The following is a 20,270-nucleotide window of genomic DNA, read 5'->3' on the forward strand; positions in this document are numbered from 1 at the left end:
AAGGAAGGAAGGGAAGGAAAGGAGGGAGGGAGGGGCAGTGGTTAGTGGAGACACAAAATCATATGTAAAGCACATACTAAACAAACAAAAATCTGTCTTTAAAAAAGGACGAGGGACTTCCCAGGTGGTCTAGTGGTTAAGACTTCGCCTTCCAATGCAGGGAGTGTGGGTTCGATCCCTGGTCGGGGAGCTAAGATCCCACATGCCTTGTGGCCAAAATACCAAAATGTAAAACAGAAGCAATATTGTTACAAATTCAATAAAGACTTTAAAAATGGTCCACATCAATGCAGTGGTTAAGAATCCGCCTGCCAATGCAGAACATGGGTTTGATCCCTGGTCTGGGAAGATCCCACATACCTTGGAGCAACTAAGCCCGTGCGCCACAGCTACTGAGCCTGCGTGCCACAACTACTGAAGCCCATGCTCTGCAACAAGAGAAGCCACCACAATGAGAAGCCTGTGCACCACAACGAAGAGTAGCCCCTGCTCGCTGCAACTAGAGAAAGCCCGTGCACAACAATGAAGACCCAATGCAGCCAAAAATAAATAAATAAAATAAATTTATATAAATAAATAAATAAATAAATAAATATATATATATATATATATATAAAAATGGTCCGTGTCAAAAAAATCTTAAAAAAAAGGACTAGAGATGATGATTTAAAAAATCAAAAGTAGTTGTCTCCATGTGATATTATTATAAATGATTTTTCTGTCCAATACTTTTTCAAAGCTGCCCAATCTCCACCTGTGTTTTCATCCCTCCCTCCACTTCCTCAGTTATTTTAATATTAACATTTATTCTCATCCTGTCTGCTTATCCTCTTCCCTGGTTAGTCTGTTCAGTTGTCCATTTTCTCAGGTGGAGCATCCTCATGTCTGACCTTTTATTGTGCCTCATATTCATCATTCTCCCATCTCTATTATTCACTGAAACTTTGTCATCTGCCGTTGCCATGAGGCTTTTTCTGAGAACATTCAAATAAACATTTTTAATAGGCATCATTTTAATTTTCTTTAACTTCTTGCCACCTCAACAGTTTTCTTTCTCTCAGCATGGAGAACACAAACATTTGTACTTTTTATTTATTTCAGATTCTGAATCTATCCCTGAAATGTAAATGTCCCTTTCAAAGCAGGAAGTTTATGAAGAAGTATCATCTGAAAGGGAGCTGATAATAGGAAGACTTACAAAGGATGATTCCTGGAACTTCAGATTGGTAAAAGTCTGGGAATGTGGAGGCACATTACAAAGGCATCAGGGAAATTGGCAAGTCATAATTAAACTCAAGAGAAACACTATGGAGGATTGTAATGAAATCAGGGAAGGTTCAAACACAATTAAACATCAGAAAGTTTACTCAGTGAAAAAGCCTTGGAAATGCAGTGAGTGTGGCAAGTCCTTCAGTTACTACTCATCAGAGGATTTATCCTACACCAGAGGATTCATACAGGAGAGAAGCTCTATGTATGTTCTGAATGTAATGTGGAAAGGCCTTCAGCTGGAGCTCGTCACTTATCCAGCATCAGAGAATCCACATTGGAGAGAAAGCCTATGAGTGTCATGAATGTGGAAAAGCTTTCAGTCATTGTTCAGCCCTTATTCAACATCATATCATTCATACCACAGAAAAGCCCTGTGAGTGCAACGAATGGGGGAAGGCGTTCAACCAAAGCACATACCTTATCCAACATCACAGAATACATACTGGAGAGAAACCCTATAAATGCAAGGAGTGTGGGAAAGCTTTCAGTGACACCTCATCCCTTATTCAACATCAAAGGGTTCATACTGGAGAAAAACCCAATGGATGTAAAGAGTGTAGGAAAGCCTTTAGCGACAGGTCAGGCCTTACTCAACATCAGAGAACTCACACAGGAGAAAAGCCGTATGAATGTAGTGAATGTGGGAAGGCCTTCAGTTACTGTTCAGCGCTTATTCAACATCAAGGAACCCACACTGGGGAGAAACCTTACAAATATAATGAATGTGGGAAAGCCTTTCGTGAGTGCTCAGCTCATGTAGGACATCAGAGAACTCATACTGGAGAGAAACCATGTAAATGTGCTGATTGTGACAAAGCCTTCAGCCAGAGTTCTCTTGTTCAACACCAGACAATTCATGCAGGAGAAAACCCCTACAAATTTAAGAGATGTGAGAAAACCTTCGGTGTGCATTCAGCCTTTCATCAACATAAAGAAATTCATGATGAATAGAATGCAGCAAATTCGTGAAATAATTATGTATTCTCTCCTGATTGTATAGAACTGCTCTAAATATTACAGGGCATATTACAAAAACATATGAGGCTATGTCACACAAAAATTGACCATCTTCCTTGAAATGTTATTAGGTATGGAGGAGGACAAGAGGTACATGTAAATATCTCAGTTACAAAACCAAATGGCTGAAGCAGTGAAGAGAATTTCTAGGGGAGCACAGAAGGAGAAACTCTAGTTTGGTCAGGGAAACAGTAAGGAACTGAGCATCTAATATCAGTAGAAAAAGTAATGAGAGGAGCAGACTGAACATTGTTTGAGGCTGATGGCTCTATAAATAGTAGTTTCAGCCTGAAGCCATAGTGGGGAGGATCAGGATCCCAAAGAGGAAAATTACCAGGAAATAAATAAGAGAGGAAATAAAAAGAGAAATAAAAAGAAATAAGAGGGGGAAAAAAGAGAGGAAATAAAAAGAGGAAAAAAATCTAAACCCAGAAAGTCCTCCTTTTCTGTGTCCCTACAGTCTATCTGTTCATTTGCACATTTGCAAACACTGAAACCAATATTTATTTACTATATGCACATTGAAATCACCCAAGAAGCTTTAAAAACAATACTGGGTCCCAGGGAATTCCCTGGCAGTCCTGTGGTTAGGACTCAGCACTTTCACTGCTGTGGGCTCAGGTTCAATCCCTAGTCAGGGAACTGCGATCCTGCAAGCCACGCAGTGTGGCCAAAAAAAAAAAAAAAAAATACTGTGTCATAGCACCAGAGTTTCTGATTAAATTGGACTGGGGTGTAGCCTGAGCATTAGGAATTTTAAAACTTCTTGGGGGACTTCGCTGGTGGTCCAGTGGTAAAGAATCCACCTTCCAATGCAGGGGATGTAGGTTCGGTCCCTGGTTGGGGAACTAAGATCCCACATGCTGTGGGGCAACTGGGCCCACGCACCACAACTACTGATCTTGCATGCCTCAATGAGAGAGCCTGCATGCCACAAACTACAGATCCCACGTGCCCTGGAGCCTGTGAGCCACAAGTAGAGAGAGAAAACCTGCATGCCACAACTAGAGAGAAGCCCATGCGCCACAATGAAGATCCTGCGTGCTGCAACTAAGACCCAATGCAGCCAAAAATAAATAAAATCAACAAATAAATAATAAATCTTTAAAGAAAAAACAAAACTTCTTGGGTAGGATGGACCTAGAGATAATCATACAAAGTGAAGTAAGCCAGAGAGAGAAAGACAAATATCATATGATATTTATATGTGGAATCTAAACAAAATGATAATATTATTTACAAAACAGAAACAGACCCACAGACATAGGAAACAAACTTTTGGTTACTAAAGAGGAAAGGTCGGGGTGGGGAGGGATAAATTAGGATTTTTTTTTCTTTTTAAATTTTATTTATTTTTGGCTGCATTGGGTCTTCAGTGCTGCACACGGGCTTTCTTTAGTTGTGGCGAGCAGGGGCTACTGTTCTTTGCGGTGTGCGGGCTTCTCATTGTGGTGGCTTCTCTTGTTGCCGAGCATGGGCTCTAGGCATGCAGGCTTCAGTAGTTGTGGCATGTGGGCTCAGTAGTTGTGTCTCGTGGGCTCTAGAGCGCAGCCTCAGTAGTTGTGGCACATGGGCTTAGTTGCTCCGCAGTGTGTGGGGTCTTCATGGACCAGGGCTGGAACCCGTGTCTCCTGCATTGGAAGGCAGATTCTTTACCACTGCACCACCAGGGAAGCCCCCATTCACATTGTTGTGCAGCCACCACCATGGTCCATCTCCAGAACTTTTTTCGTCTTCAAACTGAATCTCTGCACCCATTAAACACCAACTATCCATTTTCCCCTCCACTCAGGCCCTGGAAAGGACCCTTCCACTTTCTGTCTCTATGAATTTGACTACTCCAGCTACCTCATATAAGTGGAATCATACAATATTTGTCCTTTTATGTCTGGCCTATTTCATTTAGCATAACGTCCTCAAGGTGCATCCATGTTGTAGCAGGTGTCAGAATTTCCTTCCTATTTAACACTGAATAATACTCTATTGTCTGTAGACCACCATTTGTTTATTCATTCATCTGTCCAGGATGCTTGGGTTTCCTCCATCATTTGGCTCTTGTGATTAATGCTGTGAAGAACATGGGGGTACAAATGTCTGTTTGAGTTGCTGCTTTCAGTGATTGGGGTATTTAGATGAGGTTCATTGGCCCTGTTGGAATTCCTTGTCGAGGGCTGCCTGGTGAGAGAGCTTTAAATCGGGGCTGGCCTTACGTGTGCTCTTTTCCTCTCCTTCAGCTCAGCCTGATGGCCGGGAGCCTGCACCACCTCAGAGGCCAGGCCATGGAAGCCGTGTTCCTGCCAGTCCTGTGGAAGGTGAGCAGGGTTCTCCTCCCCTTCCTTGGTGTAGTCTCAGCGCCGGGCCATGGCGTTCACATGGCTTTAACTCCTCTGTTCAGGTTGAGCCATCTTTATCAGCTGGGGTTTTTCCTTCTTGGAAGGTAGGATGTAAAGAACTTGAACTTTGGGGCGAGACGGGTTCAAATGCAGGCTCTGTTTTAGATGTGATACCTGATCTCTCACGGTTTCCTTATCTGGAAAATGGGATAATGATAGTAGCTGTCACAGAGTTGTGAGGATTCAATGAAACGGGGCACGTGGAGTATCGGCAGGGTATCTAGTGACATGTGGAGCACTCTGTAAGTTTTAGCTGTTGTCACCACAGTTGCTCCTTGTTTCTGTCAGTGAGCATTATTGTGTACCTACTGTATACCAGATAGTACTGCCTTTGTGCTGGGAGAGAAGCTCTCGCCTAAGGCACTTACAAGCCATTTGGAGAGGGAGCTATGGAAACAAAGTCCCGCAACAAAGGATAAATTCTGATCTGTTGGCATCAAAGGGTACACTGGAAGTTTAGTTACTGAACTCGTAACATGATGGAGGGTGATTGTGAGAAGCTGAGGAGAAAAGTGAGGAGACAACGTGAGGAACCATCGCGACCATTTGGAAAGAACAGTCTTGGACGGGAGGGAGGCAAGAGGGAGTTCGAGGGGCAGCGCTTTGACCCATTGGCCCAGCGTGTCCGCATTTGCTGAGGGATCACAGAGCTCTATCTGCCCTTCTGGTGGCATCTCCCACCTTCCCTGACAGCCAGAGGACCCGCCCGCAGAGATGTGGACTCCCTTCTGTCCCCCGGCCTGTGTGCATCCTGTTCTCCCTGTCCACAGGCAACCCACCTCTGCATATGCTGAGACTCAGCTCAAAACTCCTCTCTGTGAAATCTCTCTGAGGTCCTGCATTAACCCCGTTACTCTCCCTTGTGTTCCCATGTGGGCGGAGGGCTGAGCTCAGGAGGAGAGCTTCAGAAGAGCCACTGGGTGGGTGTGGGGTGACTGGAGGTGAGTGTGTAGGGTTTTCTTTACAGAAAAGGCCCAGTAAGGGAAGGAGAGAGGACGGAAGCAAGAGGGAGCAAGGCACCAGGAGCATCTTTGTAAAGGCAGGAGAGGCGGCAGCATCCTGCGGGCCACGGGCAGGAGTGGTAGTCTGGGAAGGAACGCGGCTGTGTTGCTCTGCTTCATGACGCCTCACTTCTGACTGTTCGGACACCAGCTGGGTGCCCTCAATTTAACTCATTCTGACACTGTCCCCCTGGAGTTAGCATCGGACCCACAGGGTAAGGGCTCAGTCCCCGCAAGACCGCCCCCCCGCCCCGACCTCATATGCCAATCACAAGTGCGGGCTGTCACCTGTGCTTCTGACCCACTGGCTCTAAATCGGGGTTCCCACGACCCACTCCGCGGGTGCCATTGATCTGGTAGAGTGGCTCACGGAACTCTGGAAACGGTTTACTGAGCAGATCCTGGTTCATGTAAAAGGCGACAACTCAGGATCAGCCCGATGGAAGAGAGGCACAGGGCAGGGGGAGTGGGGAAGGGGTGCAGGGCTTTCCTCTCCAGGCAGACACCCCCAGCACCTCCATTTCTGCGTTTTTATGGGGGTTCATTACGTAGGCGTGATGGGTCGAGTCACTGACCTTTGGTGACTGACTGAACCCCAGCCTCTCCCCGCCCCTCAGGTGCTAGGGGTGAAGGTTCTAACCCTCTCATCACATGCTTGTTCCCCTGACATCCAGCCCCATCCTTAGGAGTTTTCTACATTAACATGAACTCAGGTGTGGTTGAGGGATTTGTTAAGAGTAACAAGACGTTCCTCTCACCTGTATGGCCCTGGAGCTATTTCCGAAACCGAGGACAAAAGCCCAAATATTAGAAGATGCTCCTCTGTTCTTATCCCTTAGGAAAATCCAAGGGTTTTTAGGAACTCTGCCAGAAGTAGGGAGGAAGACCAAATATATATTTCTTATTTAAATCACAGTATCACAAGGGGGAAAAGGGCAAAGACAGGAGAGTTGTGGTCATTGGATTAAGACCCCACAGGAGACAGGAGAGAATGGAATCAGGCCGAGGAGGAGGGCTCACCAGGAGGGAGAAGAGGGGAGGGGTGAGGCCCAATGCAGGGAATGTCTGGGAGCCGGTGGGGAGGCGGGAGGAGGTGAGGGCCATGTGCCCCGGGCGCTGTTTTCTGGGATGTGACTGGCAGTGCCTCCTGAGAGGAGGGGGTGGGGTGAGCCCCTGTCCTCACAGCCCCCGTCGCCCCCCCGTGTACCCCTGGATCGTCACCGTGTTGACTTCTCCCGCTTCCCCACTGGACCCTTCACTCCCTGAAGTGGGGCTGGGGCTCCGTGGGTCGCACAGGCTGTGCACTTAGCAGCTCTGGGGGCCCCGTTGTCACAGCTGCCATGTGAACAGTGTCCCCTAGAGTTGAGCAGTGCTCAGCCCGAGGGGCTGGTCCTTTGGGCCCGGCAGGAGCTGTCACCTCTGTGCGTGTACTGTCACTGGCATATGGCACGGAGGCCAGCGACTTCTTGGTGCTCAGTAAATGCTTCCTGAAGGAATGGGAGTGATAAAGGGGGAGAAGACCACTGGTGAGGACCATGAGGGCGAGAACTGTGGGGCCACACGAAGGGCCCAGCTAGAAAACCCCACGCACAGAGATAACTCTGTGGGTTTGAACCGTTGTATCCCAGCACCTGGGAGCCTCCACGCAGGTGCAGAGAAGGCAGCGGGTGGGTGTGGCAGATGAGGGCATCTACAGGCAGCCCTAGGGACAGAGGGTATTCGGGATTGGGGAGGGGGCTTGAGACCCTAACCCTGGACCCGGTGTGGGCAGGAGGAAAGAAAGGCCTGTTGTTTGGGAGACTCAGGGTCTGTCTGCAGAGGGAAGCGGCGTGAAGCATCTCAGGTGGGGCCGGTATTCCTATTGCTGAAGCCCTTCCGCACGAACACCCCCTGAAGCACAGCAAGTGTGAGGGGCAGACGCCAGCCCTCTCGGCCCCCAGGAGCTGGATACACAGTTGCAGGTGGAAACTTCTGCCTTGGGCACGGTGCTCAGCGGTCTGTGTTTGGCCCCGTGGATACACTCTCCACCGTTCCCCACTTTGTCTGCGCCCTGGGAGGCTGGCCTTTATATTCTCCATCCGCGGGTTCCCTTACTCTTGCTTCGGGTTGGCTTCTGGCAGGGGGAAGGGGTGGGGACCAAAGGCCTGGAGGGGATTGCTGTTGGGGGTTTATCCCTCAGTCCCTCCCTGCTGCGCTGCCCCCCGCGCCGGTCTTGCTTCTCCAACAACTTTCTGGATCCCAGTGTCCCCTCCTGTCCTCCCCCTTCACACCTAGTGGGTAGCGGTGCCTACGACAGCCAGCCCCGCAAGCTCCAGCCTTCCTGACTGGTTCCATTAGCCTGTCCATCCCGTGTGAATGGCCCGCACGCTGCTCCGTCCTCAGTGACCTCACGGGAGTGAGCCATCTCTTTCCTGAGAGATCCGGGCAGAAGAAATGCAGGGTGTGGAAGGTAGGGTTGTATAGAGCAGGGTTGGCAAACTTATCTGGAGCCGGGAGTAGTTTTATTGGGTCACAGCCACACCCATTTGCTCTCCTGTTGTCTGTGCTGCTTCTGTGCTACCAGAGCTGAGTGACTGCAGCAGAGACCAAGCGGCCAGAGAAGCCTCAAATATTGACCATCTGTATAATAATACTGTAGCTCACAAAGTTATTATAAGAATTGTAGCTGTTAGTCGCTGTGTTTCCAGGGGTTGCTGTCCTTTGAGGATGTGGCTCTGTACTTCACCAGGGAAGAGTGGGACACACTGGACTGGGCTCAGAAGGACCTCTACAGAGACGTGATGCTGGAGAACTACAGAAGCGTGCTCTCCTTTGGTAATGAGTTGGCTTGAAGGTGAGGTGAATGGGGTTAGGGAGGGCACATGAGTGTCCCTTACAGTGGGGCTCCCCAATCCCCGGGCTGAGGACTGGTACCGGAACCGGGCCACACAGCAGGAGGTGAGTGGCAGGCGAGCGAGTGAAGATTCATAGGCCACTCCCCGTAGTGTGCCTTACTGCCTGAACCATCACCCCCCTCCAACCCCCATCCATGGAAAAATTGTCTTCCACGAAACTGGTGGAAAGGTTGGGGACCACTTCCCTGGTGCTGGAAAGGTTGGGGACCACTGCCTTACAGTATATATTGTTGTTGTTTTTTTAAATTAATGTACTTATATTTTATTTTTGGCTGCGTTGGGTCTTCGTTGCTGTGCGCGGGCTTTCTCTAGTCGCGGCGAGCAGGGGCTACTTTTCATTGCGCTGTGCGGGCTTCTCATTGCGGTGGCTTCGCTTGTTGTGGAACACGGGCTCTAGGTGCGAGGGCGGTAGTTGTGGAACACGGGCTCAGTAGTTGTGGCTCGCGGGCTGTAGAGCGCAGGCTCAGTAGTTGTGTCGCACGGGCTTAGTTGCTCCGTGGCTTGTGGGATCTTTCCCGGACCAGGGCTCGAACCCATGTCCCCTGCATTGGCAGGTGGATTCTTAACCATTGTGCCACCAGGGAAGTCCTATATTGTTTTATTTCCTTAAAAATGATATGAAGGGAATTCCCTGGTGGTCCAGTGGTTAGGACTCTGCGCTTTTACTACAGGGGGCCCAGGTTTGATTCCTGGTCGGGAAACTAAGATCCCACAGGCTGTACGGCACAGCCAAAAATAATAATAATAATAATATGAAACAAATATGACATATTAAGAATTGATTAATCGGTGTGGTGCATATGTGAATGTTCTTTAAAATTGTTCTCTCTAGTCTACACTCGTGTGTATGTTAGCAATATTTTACAATAAACTTTCCATATTTTTTGTGAGATATCACAGTTCAAAAGTATATGAATATATATGACAGTAAACAGTAACACCCATGCCTCCTCATCCTAGTTAAGGAATAAATCACCTTCAGAATCACAAAAGTCCCTTATATTCTCTCCAGTCTCATCTCCCTTCCTCTCCAACAAAGGTTAATCATTCTCTTGCATTATGTAGATATACCACTTATCTCTGTCTGGACAATATATTACCTAGTTTTGCTTTGTCTGGAACTTTATGTACATGGAATCATACTCTTGTTCTTTCACTACATGTGTGTTGAGAATCATGCATCTCTGTATAGCTGTGGTTCAGTCATATTCACTGACACTGAGTATCCCACTGCAGGAATATAGCACAATTTATGAAACTTTTCTTTGGCTGATCAGTTTTCAAGATGTTTCCAGTTTGGGGCTTTTACAAAACAGCATGTCAAATGCCTCTTGGTTCCCTGTGAAAAGACTTAGAAATAAGTTATATACATGTTCAACTTTAAGAAGTAGCACCAAATTATTTTCCCTAATAAATGTAACAACTTACACACCAACAGCTGAGGAGAGTTCCCACCACTCTACATCTCTGGTAGTACTTGGTACTGACAGATTTTGAAAGGTTTGATAATCTGTAAGGTGTGAAATAGTATCTAATTGTGGCTTAATTTGCATTTTCTTATTACTAATGTAATTGAGTATGTTTTCATCTTCATGGGCTTAATTCCTATTTTGTCTTTTCCTACTATAGTGTAGTTAAATTTATCAATCTTTTATAGTTAGTGCTTTTTGAGTCTCGCTGAAGATTGCTACCAGTTTATCAAAAATGTTTTTTTTTCTTCCTGGGTACACTCATAATAGAATGTAATTTGGCACTTGCTTTGGGGGAAAGAAATTGGGAAGGTGTATTGAAAGCCATAAAATAACTAAAACACTAATCAAGGAATTCTACTTCTCTGAACCTAGCGTTAGAGTCTAAAGAACAATCCAAATCCTAAAATTACACTGACATTCACTACAGCATTTTTTGCAACAATGAAAAATGAGACAGACCTGAAACTTCCAACAAAAGGAATTGTTACATCCACTTGATGGAAAATGACCAGCTATTAAGCATAACGTTTAGGAAAACCATGTAAAATCCTTAAGACATAATACTAAAGAAGATATAAAATATAAACACTGTGATTTTTGTTATATAGAAAAATATGCATAGAAAAAGGATCAGAAGGAAATACACCAAAATACCGGTATCAAATGGATTGTGGTGTTGGGATTTTGGGTAATTTTTCCCCTATTGTTTTCCCAGATATCCAATAATGTACTTGTAGTCCCTTAATTTAAAAAAAAGTTCCGGGCTTCCCTGGTGGCGCAGTGGTTGAGAGCCCGCCTGCCAATGCAGGGGACACGGGTTCGTGCCCCGGTCCAGGAAGATCCCACATGCCGCGGAGTGGCTGGGCCCGTGAGCCATGGCCACTGAGCTTGCGCGTCCGGAGCCTGTGCTCCGCAACGGGAGAGGCCACAACAGTGAGAGGCCCGCATACAGCAAAGGAAAAAAAAAAAAAAAAAAGTTCCAAAAATTTGGATGCAATGCATATTATCAGTGGGTAGCACTAGAAAGATAATCAGATAGATTTAGGCTCTAATCCAAGTTCTTAGCTGTGTTTAACGCAACAAGGAAAGAATGGGAAAGAAAAAGGGACTCTGCAAAATTACTTTTTAAAAAAGTCAAATATATAGAATGCCTCTTGTAGGCACTGAACTGTACAAGGTGTTCTGGAGTATAAAATATCTACCATCTAAGTAGAAAGACAATTCTAGTGACTGCAATACATTCTCAGGGAAGCAACAGGAGGGACAAGATTTGGTCCAAAAGCAGAGGTTCCAGAAGAGTGACAAGGACAGAACTCTCATGGTTCCACCCTTGCTCTGCTGGAAAGTGTGTTCCGGTGGGGCTCCTGACTCACGCAGTCCTGCTTCAAGGCAGTACGCTACCAAAGGGCGTCCCTAGACTCTAGCTGAACTCAATCTTTCTTGGGTGTAATGCCCAGGGCAGTATGACCCACGATTACTGAAATACTCCAAAAGCCAAAGAATGTAGTTTCTGGAAAGAAAGAAAGAGAGAGAAACAAAACAGCTCATGCAGAAGCATGTCAAAATGATGGGGCTTTATTTCTATGGATTCTTTGGTGTCGGATGAGGTGTGAACTCTGTCTAAAGCTGTCCCCACATTCAAGACATCTGTAAGGCTTCTCTCCAGTGTGAGTTCTCTGGTGTTTAACGAGGGTTGCACTCTGACTGAAGCTTTTCCCACATTCTTGGCATTTGTAGGGCTTCTCCCCAGTGTGGATTCTCTGGTGTTTGGAGAGGTCAGAACACCGTTTAAAGCTCTTCGCACACTCTTCACACGTGTAGGGTCTCTCCCCCTGGTGTGTCCTCTGATGTCTAAAATGGTTGGAGATACGGCAGATTTCCCCACACTCGTGACACATGTAGTGCTTCTCCCCCATGTGGACTCTTTGATGCCGGCTGAGGTGTGAGCTCTGTCTGAAGCTGTCCCCACATTTGGGGCACGTGTATGGCTTCTCACCTGTGTGTGTCCTCTGGTGTTTAACGAGGGTTGCGCTCTGACTGAAGCTTTTTCCACATTCTTGGCATTCGTAGGGCTTCTCCCCAGTGTGGATTCTCTGGTGTTTGGAGAGGTCAGAACACCGTTTAAAGCTCTTCGCACACTCTTCACACGTGTAGGGTCTCTCCCCCTGGTGTGTCCTCTGATGTCTAAAATGGTTGGAGATACGGCAGATTTCCCCGCACTCGTGACACATGTAGTGCTTCTCCCCCATGTGGACTCTCTGATGCCGACTGAGATTTGAGCTCTGTCTGAAGCTGTCCCCACACTTGGGGCAGGTGTAAGGCTTCTCTCCAGTGTGAGTCCTCTGGTGTTTAACGAGGGTAGCGCTCTGACTGAAGCTTTTCCCACAGACAGAACACCCGTAGGGCTTCTCCCCGGTGTGGGTTCTCTGGTGTTTAAAGAGGTCGGAACGCTGTTTGAAACTCTTCTCACAGGTGTCACACGTATAAGGTCTTGCTTCATGGAACCGCCTCTGGGCCTCAAGTAGGCTTGAATTATGGCAGTTTTCCCCACTGTCAAGAGATTCATGAGGTTTCACGGTATCTAACCTGTGTTTGCAATTGCTCCCACATTCATCACCGGTAATGGGTCTCTCTGCTGTCTGGACGTGCTGAGCAGGAACAAAGTTTGAACCTCTGGCACTAGTCCCAAATTCATTGTTTTTGGAGTCTCCCTCTTCTCTGGGAGCACTCTTGAGATCTGAGATGCTGGTGACTCCCTGATCTTCAGGAGGCTTTTCAAGTTTCAGCAATGAGGGGTCGCCTGATGGCTTTTCTATCCTGTCCTCATGGGCAACCCCACACTCAGAAGACAGGGGCCCCTTCTCCTGGGACCCTTGTAGCTGCCCTTGTGGCTCCACTTCTTCTAGAATTTCTTGCTTTAGAATCAACTCTTTGTTCTCAATTCTGGTTTCCAAACCTGAAACATTAAGATACAAATTGCTGACATTTCATCCTTGCGCAAGAGTGAGTAAGAAAGTGCTAGCAGAAAAACAACGCCCCCGCCAAAGCCCTTTTAATGTCCTCCATGAAACCACTCCTGAAGTTAAATTATTTTAACTAGCCTGTCGGATGTGCTCACATTTACCTGTACAAACCCCGTTTCTTTCCTTTTATACTTGTGCCTCCACCGGCCAACCTGTCTCTCCTGCCCCAGCCCCACTGCGCTGTCGTGTGAATCACTGTATTACACGAGGCACTACTGGAGAAGGTGTCGACACGGACGGTACAACCTTTATCCCATGCATGCAGGATGCTTTACTAAGATAGATTCGTGGGTGAGTTACAGTAACAGACACGCCAGATGCCTCCAGTCTGAAGGCAGGCTCTGGGTAGGCAGTAAATCTAGGACTGATGGAAAGTCTGTGAAGGATTCCATCCCCCAGTCCAGAATTCTTGCAATTTACTCTCCAGGAAGGCTGAACCAGATAAATTCGGGACTGGGGACATGAGGCACAGCTGAGAACAGGGGACAGGTACCACCTTCCCATGAGGAGAGTCAAGTGAAAATGGACACACTGACTGGTGGAACCTCCATGCACTGTCCTCTGTTCAGGCTCAAACTGTCAGCCCCGAGCCTGACATCCTCCCGGCAGAAAGGGCAGGGATTTCATAGGCTTTAGTCCCTACTGGATTCCCACCTAGAACTGCACCTGGCTTATCTGCAGACACACAATGAAATATCTGTTGACTGAATCTCTCTATGGGAAAACTTAGCAGCTTGGGCCAAAGACCCAGAGACACTGACATGTGGGAATTCCCAGGTAAAATAGCGCCTGATGCCTGACCCTGTCCTGAAGATCACAGTTCACAAGTCCTTCCCAATAGAGTTTCCAGTCAGAATGCTTGGGTTTAACTGCTAAACACAAACAGAAAGTGAAAGGTTACCAGCATTTCAGGAAAACCTCTGATAGAAATGCCAATGAAACATGCAATCCATGAAATGAGAGAAAACTGAATAACCTATAATTAATATTCTCAGATAAATAAGAGACAATACTGCACCCAGGAAACAAGGAAGCTATAAGAAAAGGGATATGGCTTCCCTGGTGGTGCAGTGCTTAAGAATCCGCCTGCCAATGCAGGGAACATGGGTTCAAGCCCTGGTCCGGGAAGATCCCACATGCCATGGAGCAACTAAGCCCATGTGCCACAACTACTGAGCCTGCACTCTAGAGCCCCCAAGCCACAACTACTGAGCCTAAGTGCCACAACTACTGAAGCCACAGGCTTTGAGCCCGCGCTCTGCAACAAGAGTAGCCACCGCAATGAGAAGCCAGCGCACCGCAGTGAAGAGTAGCCCCCACTCGCCACAACTATAGGAAGCCCGCGCGCAGCAACGAAGACCCAATGCAGCCAAAAATAAATAAATAAATAAATCTATTTTTAAAAATAAGAAAAGGGATATTTCAGGACTTCCCTGGTGGTCCAGTGGTTGGGACTCTGCCTTCCAATGCGGAGGGTGCAGGTTCAATCCCTGGTCAGGGAGCTGGGATCCTGCATGCCTCGCAGCCAAAGAGCTAAGACATAGAACAGGGGCAGTCTTGTGGCAATTTCAATAAAGCCTTTAAAAAAAGGGGTCCATATCAAAAAAATCTTTAAAAAAAAGAAAGAAAAGAAAAGGGATGTTTAAAGAACAAGAAAAATATCTTCAAAATATTAATGAGAGCAGAAATATTTCAACCTAAGAGTTGGAAAATAAAGCTAAGGAGATTTCCTAGAAAGGGAAAGAAAAGATAAGGAAATGGGAAGGAGGCAGGGAACCCTACAGGATCAGCCCATGAGTTCCAACATTCAACTGGAAGAAATCCCAGAAAGAAAACAGGAAAAAATGAGATAAAAATAAATAGATAAAATGAAAGAATAGTACAAAAAATTTCTCACAACTCAAAGATGCAGGCGTCTATATTGTCAGGGACCGCCAACAACTCAGAACAATGAATGAAGAAAGAAACCTCACACCCAGCCACACTCATTGTGAATTTCATACCAGCAGGAATAAAGAAAAGCTCCTAAAGGCTTCTGCACAGAACAGAGCACACACCAAGGATAAAATATCACAGTGCATCAGATTTCTCAGTTGCAACATGGCAAGCTAGTTACAAAATCCACCGTCTTCAAAATTCAAAGGTAGAGTCATTTCTAAAGTAGAATGCTACATACAGCCACACCATGATCTGGATGTGAGAGAGGAATAAAGGCGTTTAGACATGCATTGAGTTCCCAAGTATATGTTCTCTGTAATATACTGGAGGTTGTTCTATATCAAATGGAGGGCGTAAACCAAGGAAGAAAATTGTATGGGATCCGGGAAAGAGAAAAAGGTGAGAGTGAAGGAACGTTCTAGGACAACAGCTGTGTAACTGACCTGGAGAAGCCCATCCACCCTGGAGCAGAGGAAGCTTGAGGAGGAACTCTCCAAGGGGAGAATGAAACCGATGGTCCATCTGATGAATCTGAACTTACCGAGAGGGGTTTACATTTCTAACAGAGAGTCTGTGGGTGAACTAGTGCTCAGGAGTTAGAAAAGGAGGCACGTGTAGAATGAGGCATTATCAATTCTGGGAAAAACTAAAAGCTGTAAAGGAAAAGACTTACAGTCATATATATTAGGTGGGTGAATATAGATAATATTTATATAGGCATAATACTGAAACATTCCCTTAACAAAAACAGACTGATTTAACTATGCTGAGAGAATTACGGACTGCTAAATGTGAGCATGCTGGGGAGACAGGACCCTGTCTTCCTTAGCAGGCAGTCAAGAGATAATAACTGAAACTGAGAAAAAAAAAAAACCAGCAGAATAAGCATCTTATTTAGAAATATGAAAATAAATACCACTGGAAGGGGTGAAAAGATTTTAAAGTTGTTGTCCCTGCAAAGTTGGAATCAGGATTGAGAAGGGCCTATTTTCCTAAGATTCGAAAACCACAAACCATAAAGTAAAAGATTGAAAAATTTGACTATATTAAAATTTCAAAATTTTATATAACAAAAACGCCATGGTTAGAAAGACAAGCCACCTCTATAACCAATAAAATAACAAAGGATTAGTATCAAAAACATAAAGAACAGCCACAAAACAATTTAAAAGATAGTGGAGGAAAGGAGAGGAGATAAAGATACGCCATTCATTAATCCTAACAGTATTACTTATTGAGCACCCACTCCATGCCAGGCACTATTCTTGGCACTTGGGATATAAATGAACAAAACAGACAGAAATCCTTCCCCCTGTGGAGCTGACATTCCAGAAGGGGTGGTCAGACAATAGATGAACATAAAGTCAAATATACAGGATGTCAGAGGGTAATAAATGCTATGGACCAGGTCAGGCAAGGCGAGGGATCTGTGAGGTAGTTGATGGCAGAAATCATGTATTAACATGACGGTCAGGTCAGGCCTCGCCGAAAAGTGAGATGTGAGCACAGGTTTGAAACAAGTCAGGGAGTCTGTTTGGTGGAGATCCGGAGGAATAATATTGCAGGCAGAGGGAGCAGTCAGAGCAAAGACCGTGAGGCAGGATGCCCACCACGCTCAAGGAGCAGCAAGGTCAGTGAGGCTGGGGGCTGGGGGCTTAAGTGAGGGGAGAGCAGGAGGGAACAGGGCCACGTCCCATCAGGCACCACAGGCTTTTACTCTGCGTGAAATGAGGAGTATTCAGGTTCTGAGCAGAGGTGTGATGCAAACCAACATTCTAAAAGGAACACTTGGGCTACTGGGTTAAGACATCGTGCTGTCAGCTGAACACCAAATGTTGCCAAGGGTGTGGAGAAAGAAGAATTCTCATATACGGCTGGTAGGAGTACAAATTGGCTCCCATCATTTTGGACAGCAAGATGGGCAAACATCCCTAAGTATATTCTCTTCAGAGACTCCTACATATGAACACAGGGAGAAAGAGACAGGAACGTTTGGTATAATACTGTGTGTAGTGGTGAAAAACTAGAAACCTTAATGTCCGTTGACAGGAGAATGGATAAGTAAATATTGAAATAGTCATACAATGAAATATATAGATGTTAAAATGAATAAACTAGAGCTACACGTATCAACATGGATAAATCCCAAAAATGTAATGTTGAGAAAAAAGCCAAGGTGCAAAAGAACCATACAGTAATATAATTTAAAATTATATTACATGTAAAAATACTATATACATTTACATGTTTACATATTTATGTGTTTACATACATTTATATAGAGAGAGTGTGTATATGTGGCTACATGTATATGTAGAAAGAATATAAAACAAGCATGGAAATGGTAAGTCAGGATATTGGTTACCACTGGAGAAGGATCAAGGGAAGAGCTTTGAGGGAGGGTACACAGAGCTTCACCTATAGCTATAGCTGTAATGTATTATCTCTTCAGAAAAAAAAAATGGCCAATATTAAAATTCGATAAACCTGGGTGGTGAATCCTCAGGTGCTCATTATATGTTTTTATACTTTCTTATGTATTTTTATTAAAAATGAACCAAAATAAAAAGCTGACTCTATCACCTAACAATACAGAACAGAGAGGTCTTGCCTGGGTCACAAAAGGGACTCGAAGGCTCTCAACCTGTGTCTGAATGGCAGGCTGGCTGGGGGATTTACTGAAGCAAGCCCTCCGTGAATCACACAGCTGGAAACAAGCAAAGGCAGGGCACTTACTTGGCGAGACTGCGTTCCCATAATCCTTCGGCGCACTCTCCCTGTAGAGGTCCCTCTGTGCTGGGCCCAGACGCTCCCACTCCTCCCAGGTTAGAGACACAGCCACATCCTGGACTGTCACCAACCCCTGAAACAACACAAGACCTCCCTCAGCACCTGCCGTCCCAGGATGGCGTCACCAACAGTGCCAGGATGAAGCCGGACTCCAGAGAGGAGTCTGCGAGTGCTGAGAAACCAAGTCACGACCAACGGAGTCTTTGTCAGTGAGCCTTGTACTGATGCGGGAGTTGCAAAGTGACCAAAACCAGAAGCTGGCATTCTCCTGCAATCCTGAAAAGCTTTTCTATGAACTGTCTACACTAACCTGGGGGGAGAGCAAAACATTCATTTGGGTTATACTGCTGTGATTTATCAAAGCAGAAACCTGATATGGATTGAAAATATACAGGTTAACCAGAGTCCCGAGTTGCAGTGCTGGCTCTCAGACGCTGTTTCCTCACCTGTGAAATGGATACAAAGATCTATCTTCAGAGGAAGGTACCTCACCAACAGCAGTAATGTGTTTTCCCCTGAGCCTCTCCTTTCCTTGTAAAGGAAAACCACACTCCTGTGTGTCTCCTCTGCTCTCAGTACTCTGAATATTCACTACAACACTCATTCACTTCTGACACCAGATGTGTGCATTTCCACAGGTCAGGCAATTCTGCGGCACCAGCTGGGTGTCCTGCAGTTTAACAACTCTGACCCTACCTACCTGGAGATGGTGTGACATCCCATTAGGTTAAAGGGCTCATGTTTCATACACATCCTAAAGTTCACACAAAATGTAATAAGGAAATAACTTATGAAGCCCACAGCATCCCTCACACCTCCATTCCCACCACCAGAGCACGTTCACTCCTCACCTGGCGTGAGGTCCCATCAAGCTCTCTCTGTAGAGCCCAAACCAAGGCGGCAGCCTCCTCCCCGCTCTCCGGGCAGTGCTTGCGCACCCAGGCCTGGAGCTCCTGGGGCAGGATGGTCAGGAACTGCTCCAGCACCAGCAGCTCCAGGATCTGCTCTTTCGAGTGCACCTCGGGCCTCAGCCACCGACGACAAAGTTCCCTGAGTCGGCTCAGCGCCTCTTCGGGTCCGTCCACCTCTTGATAACGGAACCGCCTAAAATGCCGTCGGGAAGTTTCGGGATCCGGACAGTCCCCTGGTGAGTCGGACTCCTCACCTCCGGGTGAATCTTCCTCCACTTTCACTATCCAAGGTCCGTCACTCAGGGGCAGAGCAGCGACCCTGCCTTGACTTGCGGTCCAGATCCAACTCATCCTTCTGCAAGTGCGCACTTTCCCGGAATTCTGCCTTCAGGTGAAATGACAGCAAACCCAGCAAAAAGCCACGGAGCTCATCGGATCTCCCCAAAGCAGCGGCTGCCCACCGTCCCGTCCCTAACAAGCCCCCACCTTGCCCAGCCCCCTCCTACCCGCAGCTACCCCTCCCAGAAGCTGCCAACTCCTGTGACAAAAACCAGCAGGAATAGCCCCAGCAGGAAGTGCGTCTCCGACTCCCTGCGGTGCCCACCCCTCCCGGGCATTTCCGGGGCCTCTCTAGGCTCCCCGGAGGAGTGAGGTGCATCTCTGTGGTTCGCTGTCCTCACCCCTCAGAGATACTCTGCACGAGTACCTTGCAGTGTGGCGTTTATTGTCCTTAAGGTTACCGAACTAAAGGATATTCATCCTTTAAGAATGAAGGGGCTTCCCTGGTGGCGCAGTGGTTGGGAATCCCCCTGGGACACGGGTTCGAGCCTTGGTCCGGGAGGATCCCACATGCTGCGGAGCAGCTGGGCCCGTGTGCCACAACTGCTGAGCCTGCGCTCTAGGGCCCGCGCACCTAGAGCCGGTGCTCCAAAACGAGAGAGGGCACCGCAATGAGAGGCCCGTGCACAGCAATGAAGAGTAGCCCCTGCTCACCGCAACTAAAAAGAAAGCCCATGCTAATAAGCAACGAGGACCCAACGCAGCCAAAAATAAAAATAAAAATGAATGTCATTCTTTAACACATTATCTGTGAATAAAGCTTTGTAAATTTTGTTTTAGGGAAAGTTCAAGTTCCAACTGTACAATAAGTGGTCATTCATCCACTGGGTATTCATTTAATGCAAGAAAGGTTTGTTGAGTATCTTCTACATGCCAGGCATCGTGCTTGACAGTACAGACACAAAACTGGGAAGACATAGTCCCCGTCCTCCGTTGTTCAGTCTCCTAAGGGAGACAGACACTTAAACAAATCCTTGCAGGACAATGTGGTAAATGCAGTACTTTGAGGTGTATGCAGTGTCTATTTGTATAACCAGAGGTGGAAATAATCAACCATGCCTAATGGAGAGGGTACAGTGAAAGACTTCACAGAAGAGATTAAGCTTCACAGAAGAGATAAAGCTTAAAGAGTCCATGTGGACTGAGGACATATTTTAATTTAAAATTTATTATTTTAAACTTTATTTATTTATTTATTTATTTTTGGCTGCGTTGGGCCT

At 46.5% G+C, this 20,270-nt stretch overlaps 2 protein-coding genes across 2 annotated transcripts; one reads left to right on the forward strand and one right to left on the reverse strand.

The window, feature by feature from the left end:
- Positions 1 to 4,367: 4,367 nt before the first annotated feature.
- Positions 4,368 to 8,514, forward strand: LOC308628314 (zinc finger protein 789-like; the record flags this gene model as incomplete). Its single annotated transcript, XM_081255142.1, has 3 exons — positions 4,368 to 4,373; positions 4,524 to 4,601; positions 8,371 to 8,514. The coding sequence occupies 3 exons, from the start codon at positions 4,368 to 4,370 to the stop codon at positions 8,512 to 8,514; spliced, it is 228 nt and encodes a 75-aa protein (XP_081111268.1).
- Positions 8,515 to 11,608: 3,094 nt separating this feature from the next.
- On the reverse strand, positions 11,609 to 19,173 carry ZNF394 (zinc finger protein 394; the record flags this gene model as incomplete). Its single annotated transcript, XM_081256186.1, has 3 exons — positions 18,652 to 19,173; positions 17,747 to 17,873; positions 11,609 to 13,005 (listed from the first exon to the last, which is right to left on the reverse strand). The coding sequence occupies exons 1-3, from the start codon at positions 19,060 to 19,062 to the stop codon at positions 11,609 to 11,611; spliced, it is 1,935 nt and encodes a 644-aa protein (XP_081112312.1). The 5' UTR covers positions 19,063 to 19,173.
- Between the last annotated feature and the right edge of the window lie 1,097 nt (positions 19,174 to 20,270).

The sequence above is a fragment of the Mesoplodon bidens genome (genome assembly GCF_964165515.1).
Source record: "Mesoplodon bidens genome assembly, chromosome: 15".
In the NCBI taxonomy this organism is placed as follows: Eukaryota; Metazoa; Chordata; class Mammalia; order Artiodactyla; family Ziphiidae; genus Mesoplodon; species Mesoplodon bidens.